This window comes from Pollachius pollachius (assembly GCF_949987615.1).
Source record: "Pollachius pollachius genome assembly, chromosome: 3".
NCBI lineage: Eukaryota > Metazoa > Chordata > Actinopteri > Gadiformes > Gadidae > Pollachius > Pollachius pollachius.
The window spans coordinates 10,827,016-10,844,298 of NC_136936.1; the positions used below are offsets into that span (position 1 = coordinate 10,827,016).

General features: G+C 44.1%; 1 protein-coding gene across 2 annotated transcripts; it reads right to left on the minus strand.

Annotated features, from left to right (window-relative positions):
- Positions 1–233: 233 nt before the first annotated feature.
- Positions 234–16,352, minus strand: LOC307073353 (high affinity cationic amino acid transporter 1-like). 2 transcript variants are annotated; one of them, XM_079733132.1, is made up of 13 exons: positions 16,265–16,352; positions 10,877–10,986; positions 9,949–10,353; positions 9,474–9,632; positions 8,823–8,991; positions 8,261–8,394; positions 7,479–7,701; positions 6,389–6,528; positions 4,870–4,972; positions 4,096–4,301; positions 3,507–3,658; positions 3,125–3,233; positions 234–2,728 (listed from the first exon to the last, which is right to left on the minus strand). In XM_079733132.1, the coding sequence occupies exons 3-13, from the start codon at positions 10,316–10,318 to the stop codon at positions 2,550–2,552; spliced, it is 1,944 nt and encodes a 647-aa protein (XP_079589258.1). In that variant the 5' UTR covers positions 10,319–10,353; positions 10,877–10,986; positions 16,265–16,352; the 3' UTR covers positions 234–2,549. The 2 variants fall into 2 exon arrangements, with proteins under 2 accessions (XP_079589258.1, XP_079589257.1); XM_079733131.1 differs by having other exon boundaries at positions 9,949–10,606.
- Positions 16,353–17,283: the final 931 nt, after the last annotated feature.

The window sequence follows — 17,283 nt, forward strand, 5'->3', positions numbered from 1 at the left end:
AGTTACTATTGGCTCGTAAGGTTACCACATGATTTAAGCTATATACATGATCTCAGCTTCATGAAATCAAATTACAGACAAGAAGATGAATGTCCATGCACATGATTATCCATTTAGTTAAAATCGATACGATTCTTGAGTTTGTAAATAATAACCCGTGACAAATGGTCAAATTATATCAGAATTTATGTACACAGAACTTTTAAAATGGTAACATTTATTTACAGCAGAAGTTTTGCAAAACATTACATGATATAGAAGGACATCGTAACCACAAAGCTTTGAAAGGATGATACAGAATTCAACAACGATGGACGGATGAAATCAGTTCTGTCGTAATGTGAAAACAATGTCAGTATATATGTTAGTCTGATAAAGGATTTGAAACTTGTAACAGATATAAAACATCAGATAAAACTTCTCCCAGATGTTTAAAACTTCATACTGTATCTTTTATTATACTCTTTATACATAAAATAACACAACTAGATGAACTACACTGGAAAAAAGTGTTGTTTAACAGCCCCATAGTAAACACAACAAAATAGCCCCTGAATGACACATCGACTAGAACTATTTTTGGGTTAGTGTACCGATAAGCTTATAAATAGCCTATTTATCCATGAGCCATTATTTCTAGCTATCAATGAGCAGCCTTTTTTTTTTAACAAAAGAAACAGGCATAATGAAAGAAAAACATAAATAGCAAGAAAAACGGCCAACGCATTTCTTATATATCCCAATTTTTCGACTCAAACTGCAAGAATTCAAATAAAAGCATTTTAAATGTACAATATATACAGTATTTCTGAAATAATGGTTAAAATGTACATGTAGGGCGAAACTTGATTGCATTCATTTATAACACCCACTGAGGGTACTTATTAACTCTTTGGGCTAAAACAGCACCTGATTGGATGGCAGGCACTTTAAAAAACACCTCTGTAGTTTCAAATAAATCCAAGTAGCCCAAACACTTTTGGCTCATCAACAGTGAACACAGAAAATGCCCCAATCTAATATCAACCGTCGTTTGGCACGGATCAATAGGCGAAACCCGGGGATACAATCATAGTTCATTTGATGCTTAGTATTTAATAATAATATATGAGCCGGTTCTGACGCCCACTGACCAAAGCAACAACAGTCAAGTGCTGGACTCAGAGATTCCCAACAATGACCGATTTCAGTGGCGTGTGCGCTTTCAATGTATAGTACCTTCTCGCTGACATTTTCTTATTCAGTAACATGATTCAGTTACGGATCGGTACAACGTACTGTATATACAGTGCAAGCAATACATTCAGGTAAATAACAGGGCAGTTGCAGGGAACTCATGATGGATATCCACCAAAACTTGTGCTATTCCTTTTGCATCAAAGGGTCTATTAACTGACTAAATAGCAAAACATACTAAAACCGGAATATAAAAATGGTTCCAGCAGACTGAATGGTCATCAGAAAGGTTTTTCTTTAGCAAAATTTGTATTGTGTTCCGTGTCCTGCGGTTGAGCATGTTCTTTTTAATACGACTGTGGAGCCCGATGTACATGCATGGCTTTGTTAAACTCAGCTCATGATCAGCTGACTGGGTTTAAAAATGGACGCCAGCTGTCTGCCGAGACACAATTCTTCTGGGAGGCAGTTGTTTTTTAACGACGCCATCTGGGAGAGACCCAGTTCCAGAAACCGACCTCGGAGGAATAAACAAACACACACCCATGAGCCCCTGACGGTTGACAATCGTCAGATACTAAACCAGGGGTCACCAACCTTTTTGAACCTGAGAGCTACTTCATGGGTACTGAGTCACACGAAGGGCACCCAGTTTGATACACTCTTCTGAAATAACAAATTTGCTCAGTTTGCCTTTAGTTATATATTATTATTAATGAATAATGATACTCATCTATTTGAAGACACTGATCATGTTAATGATTTCTCACAATAATTATCAACAATGACTTAAAAAAGGTGGGAAAAGAGTTGTTCAAGAATGAGTAGTGCTATGTTTAGAACAGGCCTGCGGGCGCCTCATATGGTCCTTGCGGGCGCCCTGTCGGCCGCGGGAACCGTGTTGGTGACCCCTGTACTAAACGTTTGAATGATTTTGTAGAAATAAACAAACTTTGGGATTTAAGGTTGGTGAATTCAGAGCCCACACACAGGCTGGTGGGAGAGTTGAATGTGCCCGTTACAGGCTTGTTCCGTTTGCATGTAAAAGGCACTCAAGAGAAAAGAGTGTCTGTGAGTGTCTGTTAAGCAAACTGCTAATTAATTTCTAATCGACCAAACCATTTAGTTCTTTTTAGTAATAAAAAGGCATATGTTACAGCACCTATTTGTGTACTGATCAGGAGGGCCATAGTAGTGCACAAAGTACCGATTTCAATGCTTTGCAAAAGTTTAAATTAGTGCTTCTGAAAAGGTCAGGTGTTAATTCACCTTTCCATGATCCATGCTAACTCCATGTTAGCAACACAACTTTAAAAAAATGTGATACTGCCTAGAAAAAAATTCAAGGCCAATTAGCAAAACCTTGAGAATCATCAATCTTCTTCGTCGTCGTCTTCGGGGGCATGGGGTAGGTTGTTGAGGAACATCTCCTTCTCGAAGGACACGGGGTGTTCGCTGAGCGAGCACGCCGGTTTGTAGCCGGCCCCGCTAGCTCTCGTCAACACAGCCTCCGCACTGTTGCGTATCCCGTAGCTGAAGTAGATGACGAACCCTGAGGGACAGAAAACATCCCTGATGAGACGCGCTAACAGTTAGACGGTTTACCTCCGCAACCTCACCTAGGATAATATTATATATATAGACCATTTTAAGCTGATAGCATTCCGTTTGGAAACTGGCGGGAAAACCAAAACAGAACAGGAAGAGGATAGATTGTTTATGTGCCAGCCCAATAATGAGATAAATGAACAGATATTTAGTATTTTTTAATGATTTTATGATGGAGTGAGATAGACAGGTATGGGAGAGAGAGGGTAGGACATGCAGCAAAATTCCACGGGCAAGAATCAAACCCGAGTCGCTGCGCTAAGGTCTCAACGGGACGTGCGCTACCCGTTGAGCCATCGGGGCTTTCCCAAATAAACAGATATTTGAATAAAATGGCTACCTAAGACCATCCAGATGGAGAAGCGAAGCCAGGTTCCCTTGTCGAGCTGCATCATCAGATAGATGTTAATAAACATGCTGGCCACTGGGATGAAGGGTAGAAATGGAACCTGGATCAACAAGAACAGACAAAACAAACAAGGATTCAAAATACATCCACTTATACAGAGTTTTCTAATAGAGGAAATGAGCCAATAAAATACATTTTGGATGTAATGTTCATGGATGTAGATGCTTTGTTTGAGCTATATGATGAATTTCTATATTGAATTCATTCCTCTCCGAAATTGGATTTGTGTCTGAACAAAAAAAAACGAAAAAAAACTAAAAACTAAATAAATTCATAGTTAGTCCTTGATCAGCAATTTAAAACAGGGACAAACCGTAAAAGCTAGCTTGGCCTTGCTCTGTGCCTGTTTCCACACTATCAGGGTGATGGTGAGACACAGCAAGAAGATTATGCCCAGCAGCGACAGAGACCAGCTGGCGAAACCTCCATGTACGGCAATAACACAGAAGACTAACACCAGAACACCTAGAACACACACACACACACACACACACACACACACACACACACACACACACACACACACACACACACACACACACACACACACACACACACAAGATAAATGCAGAGTTCGGCATGATAGCATCATTCCTCCGCCTTAATGACATGTATCCAAATGAGTCGCTTTGGATAAAAGCATTGGCTAAGTCAGTGGTGCTGGGGCACGATAAATAACAACAATTTAAGGGAGATCTAATTACCCTCTCTCAAGCATCTGCTTTTAAATAAAAAACAGGCCAACACACACACACACACACACACACACACACACACACACACACACACACACACACACACACACACACACACACACACACACACACAGGGACCAGGAGCGGGGGCTAATCTAGCAGTGATAATACAGACAGTCATGAACAGCCAGGTGTGCGTCCCCTCACCGAGGGTGCTGGTGCAGATGTTGACGGTGAAGCCGGACAGCGCTGTGGGCGTGGTGTTGGTGGGGAACAGGAGGTTCCTCAGGGAGAAGCGCTCCTCCGTCCGCGGGAGGAACCCCTCGCTCACCTCGCTCTGGGGGTCCAGGCCGTCCATGTCGTCCTGGGTGTTCGCCGCCTCGTAGGCCCGGCTGGGCTGCTCCGGTTGATACCTTACACACGCACGCACGCACGCACGCACGCACGCACACACACACACACACACACACACACACACACACACACACACACACACACGCACGCCACTTAGGAACCACGCAGACGCCATTTCACCTCTTCAAGTGGTCACTTGTGCATGGATATGCATGTTATCATTTTTCATCCATTTTGACCTCTTCTACGGGTTGGTGTGTGTGTGTTCAAGACACCAGGTTTGTGTGTGTGTTAAAGACACCAGGTGTGTGTGTGTGTGTGTGTGTGTGTTCATGTTTTGGATGTGTGTGTGTTATAAGACTTTGAGATTTTAAGATTTTTTTAAGGGGTTGTGTTGAAGGCACTAGGTGTGAGTGTGTGTGTGTGTGTTGGTGTATGTGCGTGTGTGTGTGTGTTTGTTGAAGCAACCATCAGTGTGTGTCTGTGTGTGCGTGTGTGTGTGTGTGTGGGGGGGGGAGTTGAAGGAACCAGGTGTGTGTGTGTGTGTGCTTGTGTGTGTGTGTGTCTGTGTGAGAGAAAGGCACCAGGTGGGTGTGTGTGACCGGGTGTGGATGGAGGTCCACTCACCTGAGCACCAGCACGCAGGCGGCCACCAGTGTGTAAGCCAGCAGAGTTCCTATGGACATGAGGTCCACCAGATCCTTCAGGTCAAACAGGAAGGCCATCACAGCTGGAGCCGGAGCAGAGCAGAGGACCTGGCGTTAGCTACAGAGTCCCACGACATTCCCTGCACATCCTCATGCAGTCGTCCACTTAGATCAAACTTTATTTACAGGGTTACGATTTTTGCAAAACTGTGGTCGAAATTCTTGGAACTGTATTGACAACTCAACTCACAATAAATTGAAAGAGTGTATTCCAATAAAAGTCTCTGCACAGAGAAGCCAGCACAAAAAGTATGAAGCGCTGGCGTGAGCCCTGAACAGAGGGCACACTGCGGTGTTAAAGCAGGGAACACATCCTCGGGGACACAGCTACAGAGAGGGATGGCACTGCTCCCCTCGGCCATCGAAGGATGCAGCTGGTGGTATAGCTATGGATCAGCCAAGGCTGGCTCCATCGTCCCAATTGAGCCAGCGGTGCAAACCAAAAAAAAGCATACCCGCAAAAAATCATCACATTTTGGAGAAGACGGAAGGGAGACGCCAACAACACACAGCAGATGCCAAACACTCCTCCTCCACCGCCCGCCCCCCCCCACCCCCTCCACCAGAGGGCGCCGAGCGAGGCCCACCTACCAGACATGACGCCGGCGGCCATGGTGGCGAACAGGGGTGTTTTGCGCTTGCTGACACGGGCCAGGAAGGAGAAGAGCAGGCCGTCCCGAGCCATGGCATAGATAATACGAGGCAGAGGGAACATGGAGCCAAGGAGACTACGCCCAAGGAAGGAAGTAAGGAGGGAAGGAGGGAAAGAAGGAAGGAGTCAGGAGATGTAGATGGTGTGTACATGCCACCTCTGGCCACCCGCACAAGGCCCTAAACTCACGCCTGGGGAGTAGGAGTCCTGGCAAATCTTGGTGTGTTTCTGTGTACACGCACTCACACACACACACAAACGCTGTGAGCGTTTTGGTCAGGACAGCGCTTTGAATAGACTAAATACCGTTTTATTTTAATCTACTATGTAAATGAAGGGCTAAGGTAAACTTAATAGTGTTCTGTTTTTTATTGGATTTAATCAAACAAATTTAATTGTGATTGGAAGTATTTTATGATGATTGAAAAGTAAGGGCATTACATACATTTCCAATAAATCTCTTCGGATTTGTGATATTATTGAATTGGATTGTAAGGTCATAGATTCCCACTTATATGTACAATAAATGCCATATAAGAAAGTTATCTCATGTGTATGGGAGTAGAATCTGTTTGTGAGAGCTGAGGGCAGACGGTTGAACTCTTGCGTGTGGTGGGAAAGAGAACTCTCTTCGTTAATAGAGTTAGGTGAGATGGCGCGCAGGCGTGTTGTGACAATGCAGAAGCTAGTTAGCGTTAGCCATTCAAAGTTAGCATAAGCCATTAGCATTATCAGGTCGAATTACCTGTTTGAATTAGCCATTAGCATTAGCGCATTCAGGGCTCACCTGCCACGATGCCGGAAGCTAGGGTGGCGATGAGGGGTGTTTTGGTCCGGCCGCTGATCTGGGCCAGACCCTTGAAGAGGAGACCGTCCTCGGCCATAGCCCAGATCACCCTAGGCATGGGGAACATAGAGCCCAGCAGACTGGAGGGGTGGGGGGGGGAGAGAGAGGGAGGCGGGGAATAGAGAGAGTGAAAGGTAGAGGGCAGAGAGGTGAACGAGAGAAAGGGGGATAGAGAGAAAGAAAGAAAGTGAGAGAGAGAAGCATGCCGCCATGCAGGTGATGTCACACCGTTAGAAGGGGAGGACACAGGAAGTGAGATAACCGTGGTCAAGTCTTATGAATCAGTACTTCAGTATGCATCCTCATTTACAAAGGATTAATTAAGGTAAGGAGTTAAGTTAAAGTTAAGGAGCGATTTAGCCGTTTTAGCTTGTTATGCGTGTTGGTTATTTCATGTCTCGTGCGTTCATGTCTCCTTTATTATTGCCTCACAAATGTTGACCTAACAACGCTACTTCACAAGTGCAGTTTAACCTTTTTGTTTAGGCACAATTTGACCATAAACCAATGGCCTTAGTCATTAATTTCTTCATATTTTGAGTAATATACTATTTACACAGTTTGACAAGATAAACAGGCATGAATTAATAATATAGTTTAGATAGTATGATGATATGAAATGGTGTCATATTTAATTTCTATACTCCTATATCATCAATCAAAATATAACATAGGTTTTGACAAATCCTATTAAATGAATATAAATTAAATATTGTAATACATTCACAGCAGACATTTAAAACAATGCTATGAAACATGGCTGCTTACTAGGGGTGACAATTTGCATATCGGGAATTTTAGCTTGCACAATACAAAAACGTGAACCGGAAAATCAGAGTGGACCCCGACGGCCCCGCAGAACCCGAACAACAACGTTCAACCCAAACGTTCAACCACACCAAAGACAAAACCGCACAAGGAACCGTAACAACATATCGCACTTTTCAACAGAATCCCAATCTCAACAGCACCCCGTTAGAACAACAGTCCCACAGGCCCCCCTGCTGACCGGGGGCCCCTCACCGCTCACCTGGTGGACAGCGCGCACAGGGATCCGATAGCAACGGCGTAGTTGGCGCCCGCCCAGCCCACGTAGGAGAAGGCCACGGGCAGTGGGCTGCTCTTGTCCAGCAGGTAGTAGGGCATCATGAGCGTGAGAGCCGCCGACACGCAGAAGTACGTCACGAAGCAGATGAGCAGCGAGGCCACGATGCCGATGGGGATGGCCCTCTGCGGGTTCTTCACCTCCTCCCCTGGGATGGAGAGATGCAACAGGTTTTAGTCCCACACTCGACTGGTCTCACTTTGGAAAGGAAAATACACAATACCCGTGCCAAGATGGCCCATTAAGAGAGAGAGAGCGAGAGAGCGATATAGAGCGAGAGAGAGAGCGAGAGAGAGATAGAGAGATACTCTCTCTGGATCAGACTCTGATCCATAGGCAATGGCTTGAAAGTGATGATGAGGAATGGTAACCTCATAGTTAGTTCATCAATTTCTTCCTGGATCTCCTCTCTTCTTTGGGAAAAGCGGTCTTCATTGACCTTTACTGGGAATGGTGTTCAAATGTCTCTATGACCGTGTGTAGTGCTTCCTTAAAGTATCAAGTTGCTAAAAAGCGACCCCCTTGCACCCCAAACCGGATTGGTAAATCTATAATTTATTGTCTTTGATTCAGCCTGCTGAAGAGATCAACCAAGGATTAAACACGATTGCCTGGTTTCACTAGCGTATTCTGGATTGCAAATCAAACGCGGCATGTCAAGACGTGTGCCTGCATTCCTCCCCCAGGTGCGCCGCCTGCCAGCTCACCTGTGGTGGCGATGCAGTCGAAGCCTATGAAGGCGTAGAAGCAGGTGGCGGCTCCAGACAGGACCCCAGAGAACCCAAAGGGCATGAAGCCCCCCTGGCCCAGGCTCTCCTTCAACGGCAGCAAGTCAGACGCGCTGAGAGATAAGGGGAGATGGCCCGGGTTTAAGGAGAACTGGTGGTGGAAAATTGACTACTTTGTTATCCTATCCCCTATAATAATAGTTGTGTCCCACACCAATGAATACAGACCGATATGGAAACACTGTGATATTATTATGACAGGGGAAAAGAGATGGAAAGAGGGGGAGACAGGGGAAGAGAGATGGAAAGATAGAATGACAGAGGGAAAGGAGAAAGAAAATAGAGCAAGAATGGGAAGGAAGTTTGGGCAAAAGGGAGGGAGCCATAAGCAGTCATAAAGCAAGCTTCATTTTGTGGACACTGACCAATCCTACTCCTGAAGTTTTCCCGCTATCATAGTGATTACGTATGTGTGTGTGTGTGTGTGTGTGTGTGTGTGTGTGTGTGTGTGTGTGTGTGTGTGTGTGTGTGTGTGTCCTACTTGAGGCCGGCGCTGCTGCTGTTGAGGACCTCATGGGGGTCCACCTGCCAGTTCTTCAGGGACCCCTTCACCAGACCAGAGATGACCACGAACAGCAGCACCAGCACGTTCACACAGGTGAACACCTTGGTCACCATCGCCGACTCCTTCACCCCAAACGCCAGCAGTCCTGCATATCACAAAAAAGCGTTAGATTGAATTACATTATACATAAATAATTGAAGAATACTGATGTATACTTCCAGACAGTATCCTTTGAAGTGGTGAATATGGCTATAATATAATGGATAATGTATGTATTATCAATGTGCAATGGTATAATATAGATATTCAACACAAAATACACAGTGGAATACTGTTTACCATTCAACAGTCCACATTGTCAGATCAACAATGTCTTTGTTGATCATGAAGGACTAGGTAGGGGTTATGGGGTCATCTGACAGGATGACGGTAGACTGCAGACATTGAGGTTCAAACACAGAACCCTTTGGCTGAGAATAAACCCTCCCTAACACAGAGACTATCCTGCCCCTATCCTTCATTATAGAAATAAAGATCTCTGATCATATTAGTGATGAAAGAACAAGGGACATCGTGTTTTATTTCAATATTTTTAATAGACATGACATCCTTGTGTGCGTTTCTCACCTGTGAGGAGGATGATAATGAAAACAGCGAAGATGTCCGGGTAATCGGCCAGGACCCCTGGGGCGTTCATCGGCATGTAGAGCTTGCAGAATTCCCCGATGTGTCGGCCAATCAGCTCGTCGAACGTAGCACTCCACGCTCTGGCCACGCTAGAAGTTCCTGTTGAAAAATAACAACATAAGAAACTTTAAATATCGAGTCTGGGGTACCAAAATACATCCCAATACCAACAGTTTTCATTTCTAACTAATGGAAAATATGTAAAACGGCCTTTGTCTTGAATATGAATATGAATACAGACGGATTTATTGTATGATTGTTAGAAAAATAGATCGACAGCAAAAATATATTGTGTTTCATACTAATGAAATAACAAAACACAACTTCAGCCAATCAGACAGCTTCGGCAAATAACATGATTTCCCCAGAGGTAGGGCTGGACGTAAGGGGTTCCACTCTCAGAGCGGGGACTCACCGATGATGTAGGACAAGATGAGGTTCCACCCTGTGATGAAGGCCCATAGCTCCCCAACCGTCACGTAGCTGTACAGGTAGGCGGAGCCCGTCTTGGGGACTCGAGCGCCGAACTCGGCGTAGCACAAGCCGGCCAGGACGGACGCCATGGCGGCGATGAAGAAGGACAGGACAATGGCCGGTCCCGAGTTTTCTCGCGCCACGGCGCCCGCCAGCACGTAGACACCGGCGCCCAGCGTGCTGCCCACGCCCAGGGCCACCAGGTCGAAGGTGTTGAGGCATCGGGCCAGACGGGAGTCCTCGGCGTTGCAGTCCACCACCTTGACCCTCAGGAGCTGCTTGCCGATGCCCCTCAACGCGGCCAGAAGCATCTTGGTACTTACTCTCTTCCCCTTCCTGTGAAACGCTGCGGAGCAAGATCCCCTTTGAAACAAAGGTCTTAACTGAAGTCTTTTTGCAAGGTCTTTGTGAGTTCCAAAGTCTTCGCGGGATCGAAGTCTCTGCGAGTTCCTAAGTCTTCTCAAGTTTCAAAGTAGTATTTGGAACTATTTAGTATATGGGCGTTCAGAAGTATTTGAAGCAACCTAAGTTTGAAGAGAGTTCCAAAGAATCTGACAGTTCTGAAGTCTTTATGTTCTTCCCGAGATTTGACAGGTGACCTAGCACGGGCAAGATTACATTTACATTAACATTTAGGGCATTTAGCAGACGCTTTTATCCAAAGCGACTTACAATAAGTGCATTTGTTACAATAAGTACATTTGTCATAAGAAGTGAAACAATATATCGCTGTCGGTACAGTAAAGATGTTCATAGAACCAAGTGCAAGTATTACAATCGCTATGCTAACCCATTCCCCGTGTAAAGCAGCGATAGCAGCTACTGTAGATGCTACACAATTAAGTACTTTGTACAAGTGCCAAGATCACCTTGAAGCAGACCAAGATCTACACGAGGACCCAGGTCTTAGGGAGCTCCAGGTTCTTTGTGAGCAGAGCTGCGATCCTTCACACCCTGGTGGGTCCTTAAGGAGCCGTGTCTATAAAAACAAGACAAGAAGATGAGTAAAAACCGGATTATTGGCTTTTTTATCACCCGTGGAAGGGCAGACGGACAGGTTCACGTTGTCAACGCAATTTATTTTGGTTTTGCTATTATAGGATGTTGTGCTGAAGGGGGCAGGAGCAACACGCATAGCCCCCCCCCCCCCCCCGCTGTTAAACACACAGGCTTTCTCAGATATTAAACAAGACGGCACATAATCAGCACCTTCCACTGACTAAATATTTATTGTAGACCATAAACGAGGCCAACAAATGAGCATATATATATACAAGCATATTCATTTAACGAGCAGCTGGTAGATGCTAGACTACTTCTAAAAAAAGATGACGCAAAATATTGTTGATTTAAGAAAGTGCCGACTATAAAACTGATATTATACTGGTAATACATGGAATACATCAATTCTGAATACTTCATGTGAGATTTTCTTCATATCACAAATGCTCTGCTCAAGGCTCAACAATAACCGAATATACATAAAATAAGTTAAATATATAAACAAACAATACATCATAGACAATGATAGACTGCACTTCTGTGGTAATATAAGTCTGCAATAATATTGAAAATATCTCATCAGCTCATAAATAAATATGCTGTTCATTTAGAATGAAAACTAGTACAAAGAAATATCCAATTATAATAAAGACATGAATGGAAAATGAAGACTTTATTATAATAATGGAGATCAAATTCAATATCTAGCGTTTAAAAAGCAGCCCAGTTTCGGAGCTTCTTCCACCAGTGATGAATGATTTGAAAAAGTAATTAATTATTTTAGGTAAAAAAAAAGAAGGTAAATTAAAACTAATATTAAAGTAACAAATATAAGTGCATAAAAAACTATACATTATAAAAGATTGTACAGGTTGAAGTTTCACAGGTACTCCAATAACTAAGCACACACCATGTATTTAAAGAACAACAAACAAGCGGCCCCAGGTTATGTACTCACACTCATGTACTGTTCTCTCTGTGTGTACAAGCCCTCGTGGTTCGATCCACCAGCGTTCCTCATACACTAATGCGGTGCGAACGTGAGTGAGGATGTTTAATAGAGGGTGAGGGCCGAGTCTAGTGGCGGGGGGTCTGACACAGGGTTAAAAAAGGACCCTGTGAGGCATGTAACCCCGCTAACAAATAGCAGGCTGACACCTCACGTGGTCACATGGTGCGGGAACCGGCAGTACCTACGCCAGCCCTGGGTCACTGCCAGACACGCTTTCCACACACACACGCCAGCATGAACACAAACAGCTTCACCAAGAGGTTGGGAGGGTTTTTTTTAGCTTACCAGTGCGGTAAAACGAATTGCACCGGCATTGGTTATTATTTGATATTCTGGCAAATGAAAAGTGAAAAATTACTGATGTAAGCATTGCTTACATGATAAACTTCTGTTGTTGCTAAACACAGAGCTACACAGCCAAGTACACAGTGTTTGGATTTACAATTGGGAAAGATGATTAAAGATGAAGCCAATTAATCACAACAGAAGCCATGGCGGACAAAGTGAAAGTGTGATGGATTTGCAAAACGGAGGAGTCCAGCTCAGTAGGCAACGTTATCCTTCCACTATGACTCAGATTCAATAGTCATCACCTGAAAAATGAACATAGCTACCATAGCATGGCCGCAGTCCCAAGTTTTTGATTGCAAGATTGCAATTTCAAAGAATTGTACTGGTCTGGCTGGGTGTTTGACTAATTATCAAACCAGTTTGAAAAATGTTACACCAGACCAACACCCACCCACACACCCACATTCAAAAGACCAGTAAGTTTCTCCATCCAAACCAATGATAGATTCAAAGTCCTTTGCATGGATAACAAAGCATATAGCTGTGTATAGTATTTGATACAACCCAGTGGAGTGGTCCTCGTCAAAGCCAACTGTCTGTCCTTATCACACTACAGCTGTTTTGGTCAGCCGTGTTTGGGAAGCCTGTATCTCTTGCCCCAGAAGAGGTTTCACCAGGCTGGGACGTACGGTACGCCTCTTCAAGAACAATACAGAAACTTAAAGGTCCCATGGCATGAAAATCTAATTTTGAGGTTTTCTAACATTAATATGAGATCCCCTAGCCTGCCTATCATCCCCAAGTGGCTAAAACTTGTGTTCGGTGTAAAACGAGCACTAGGTACCCTGCTCGCCTTTGAAAAAATGGAAACTCAGGCACAATGATTTGGAATATGGCCCCATATGTCGTCATAAGGGGCCAAGTTACCTCCCCTTCCTCTGCCTTGCCCGCCCAGAGAATTTGGCCTGCCAATGAGACAATGAGCTACAACCGTGCGAGTGCCACATGTGTGTGTGTGTTTGATTACACACAATGTAATGCAAGTGTTGTACACTTCTTTGTTATTTGGATAAATGTTCTGCTGTTGGTACCCGCCTCTCTCCTCCTCATTTGAATTAAAGCTACAGACAACAAAACAGAGCGTTTGGGGAAAGCTCAATGTGCGACTGGCTCGTAGTGGCTGTATCTCTGCACCACGGCTGAATTTCGGGAACGTCTTCAAATACTGTGTTAGGGGCCCACTAATATCTATATTAAAGCATCCATAAAGTAGCATGCCATGGGACCTTTAAAGGTTTCTTCCTTGATAATTGATAAGGATCTGTTGTTACAATTTGAGAGCTATTATTTGAGCTTATTTGTTTTGTAATGTGAGATGATCAGTTTCCAGTTGACTGAGCAATCAGGACACTTCTCTAGACTAGGAAGCCCCGCCCATTCTGCCAGCGATTTGAGTTCGCCCTGCAGAAGGGTTTTGAGAAGAGCAAAACATTTCTTTCTGCTTCCGATACATTTTTGCGGGAGCCAATTACCAAGCTGGCTTTTCCCCTTGGCGCGCTATTGGCTGGTTTAAAACAATGACGACAGGGAAGCGATTGCAAGAAGCCAATTGCGTACCGAGTCATTTGAACTAGGCCCATTGATCACACCTGTTGTGCTGAAGAAAATGACGGCAGCTCCCCCAGACCAACGTGCAATGTACGATTGAGCTTGGTCTGGCAATAGCCAGGCAAACACTTCTCCATGGTGGCAGAGAAACAGAAAGAGGGAGGGAGCAGAGATGGCGGGAGTGGAACTGTTTAGTGTTTTTTTAAGTCCTCTCTTCCATCTTTTTCTGCTCTCACTTCTTTGTAATTCTCGAATCTAAGCAACTGCACCTTCAAGGGAGTTGTTCCCTTCCCCTTTTGGGGGGTTAGGGTAAGAGGGGTGTCGTGGACAGAGCTGCCCTTTGAAACTGTAACTTTAGTTTAGGGCTACACAAATCAACTTGACTTGACCCCCAGACCCAACCAGCAGTCAACAGTCCACACTTGCAGAGCTCTGTCTCCACCTCTGCTTGCCAATATCTAGACAGTGCGCCTTGCCAAGGGTAAAGGGTAAAACTTGGTAAAAGTTGTGGTCCTATGAGAGTGCTTGTTTTTATAATGTTTAGTACCATGACACGACTAGGTCACATCGGAATACAACGGCCTTGTGGCGTTGGGCAACTGGGAAATATTCTCCCCCAACCACCACCCCCACCCCTTTTTTTGGATCAAACAGAGATGGCTTAAAGCGTGACACGCAAGGGTGCTAAAATAGCCGGGTGGGCCGGGTCAATGCCTGCCCCCCTTTCCTCCAATCAGAACGCCCGTCGGTCACTTGTGACAAAAAGGCTCAGTGGGAATAGATAGGCAATGAACTTGGGATACCACTCCACTGACCACATGCAGGGGTCTTCCAGAGTGTTTGATGACATAACATGGTAACCAAAAATGGTCAATAACTGATTACTCATACAATAGCATGTGTTTAACCCACAGAAGGCAATTTGAGTCCATATTTACATCTTATCTTACTTTTTTAATACTTTGTGCTTGATCACATAATCAAGCACTATGTAACGCTATGTAATTACTATGTAATTATTTTTCTATGTATAGGGGTTAGGGCATTGTAATTTAGGGATTCATACAGGTAAGGCTGTATACAGTGGGTTATCCAACCCAGTACCTTACGGCTGGGTGTCAAACACCCTAACCACTATCCTGACATTTGTAGCCTTCTTTATGTGGCATCGTCAGCTTTTAAAATAGTACGGGATTATATGTGGGAAATGTTCCATAAAATGCTGCATTGTTGCACTCAAAAGGTTAGCGGCGAAGACAAAAGACCATGTTTAGTCTGGCATTCAGCCAGAAGGACGTGAAGGATAGAAATACACACCATGCTCTCCAGGCCGCCATGGCCATACAGGCCTCAATGCACTGTTTATTGAATCTTGTACTTTTCAGGGGTATCAGAGTGACTTGAGGGGTGCACGGACGCACACGCACACACACACACACACACACACACACACACACACACAGATATCATGCATTCATATAACGCAGTCCAACAAAAAAAACGATGTGTTTTAATATAAATGTCAGATACTACATGGTGAGCGTTTCAGAATGACGAAGTGTTCATAAGGATAGGCGATATTAAAGCATGGATAGTATAACAAATTAGATTTGCCTGAGATGGTTTACAGGTGTAAATAATTGTATTTGTATATGTAAACACAGTAATTTCGTACTTATCTTTTATTTGACTATTGGTTATTACCATTATTTTAATTACTAATATAACTTTACTTCCCATTATATTTAGACATACTAAGGCTATGTTCCAATTTTCCATTTGACATGCAAGTTGACTTACTACTTAAGTAAGTCAACTTTCAATTATATTTAATAGCAAACGCTTCTAAATTTCAAAAGAAATAAGCACCAGGCTATTTGAAATGCATCTTCGGTTAAGGTTTCTTGGAGGGTCAATGACAAGACAGCGACGGCGGGGGAAGGTCGCCCACAAAAGGAAACGTTTCGCACCCCATGCCGAGATTAGTCTGATACTTTGAGTCATGGATTAAATGTCACTAAAAAGTTACGAATGGGGCTTTAGGAGCGAGTAGTGCTTCCTAAAGGTAACCCTTGGGAAAGCGTGATTGCATCAGCAAACCATGTGCGGTTTGGTCAGTGCGCGCTCTTGACGCGGTTGCGTTGGCTGAAAGGCGGAGAGGATCTGAATTGTAGCGCTATCTTGGTTTACAGCAACGCAATTTCCGTTCCCTTACTACCTACGAGCTTTAATATGCCAGTTAATAATCTCCGAAGCGCGGAGAATAAGAGCATGAAAAGAAGAAGAACAACAAGAAGATAAATATGGATTCTGTCAAATAATACCACAACGGTTTGTTGCCTACCTTAAGTCAAATGACTTGAGCGGATGCCCGCCTTGGTCGCGCCGTGTGTATTTCGACACGCTGCTAGAATAAGGGAGTAGTAGCTCCACCCGACTGAGGTCTATCCATACCAACTGAACTTTTTTACGAGGAATGATTTAACTTGTAAAGATAGTTTTCCACCGGCAGACGGCAGTGTCTACCAGCATGTGGTGACCGTCTTCAATGCCTTCTGAAAGAAGAGTCGAATCCCTGTCCAGAGCAATCCTTATCCAACCTTTAGAAAATGCTTTCTTTCTTCTTCTTTTTTTCTTCTTTTCTTTTTTTTGTAAACGCTTCTTCAACTCTGTTCACACTAGCTTAGACAGAGAGAGAGAGAGAGAGAGACAGAGAGAGAGAGAGAGAGAGAGAGAGAGAGAGAGAGAGAGAGAACACAGCACCTCGGGCTTGCTGTTTGTTTTAAACCTCCACAGATAAATTAATGTTTCTTCGGCTAGTCATGCAGAGATGGTCGTGAACATGTGAACTTTTGAAAAACAGAATGAAGGGAAACTCGTGCTAGACTGTCAATTTTCCTTTGAAAACCTAAGACAGGCTATGGTCATTCAACTCTTCACCTAGGAGCCCCCTCAATGAAGAAGGGGATGTCAGTCTAACGTCCCCATACCGCCAACCAACTGCCTAGATTTGGAAGGGCTGGAATGGATAATTCAGTATGTAATTTACATTTAACTGCCTGGCGAATTGTACTTTAAAATCGAATCAGATGTGCTTGAACAGAATGGAAATTACATTTGTGACGGCTATACAATATAACGGGGTGAAATCATGGCTCAGGTGGAGGAGAGTGCCGATTTATTGTGGCATTTTCACGTTCGCTTCACACTCCTCTCCTAAACTCACTCCCACTATGCGGGTCACTGACTGCACGAAAGTAACCAATTTCAGCTCCGGGCTTGGGTCAGATAATCAAGCTTAAAACCTTGAGGGCAAAACGATCAAAGTATTTGGGTCAACGATTGTCAAGTTTTTAAGGTTTC

Coding starts and splice junctions, on each gene's coding strand:
- LOC307073353 (XM_079733132.1), bottom strand. CDS start 10,318: ATGCTTCTGGCCGCGTTGAGGGGCATCGGCAAGCAGCTCCTGAGGGTC. Junction 9,633..9,948: donor CATCTTGTCCTACATCATCG/GTGAGTCCCCGC, acceptor ATTTTTCAACAG/GAACTTCTAGCGTGGCCAGA. Junction 6,529..7,478: donor CTGTGCGCGCTGTCCACCAG/GTGAGCGGTGAG, acceptor CCACCCCTCCAG/TCTGCTGGGCTCTATGTTCC.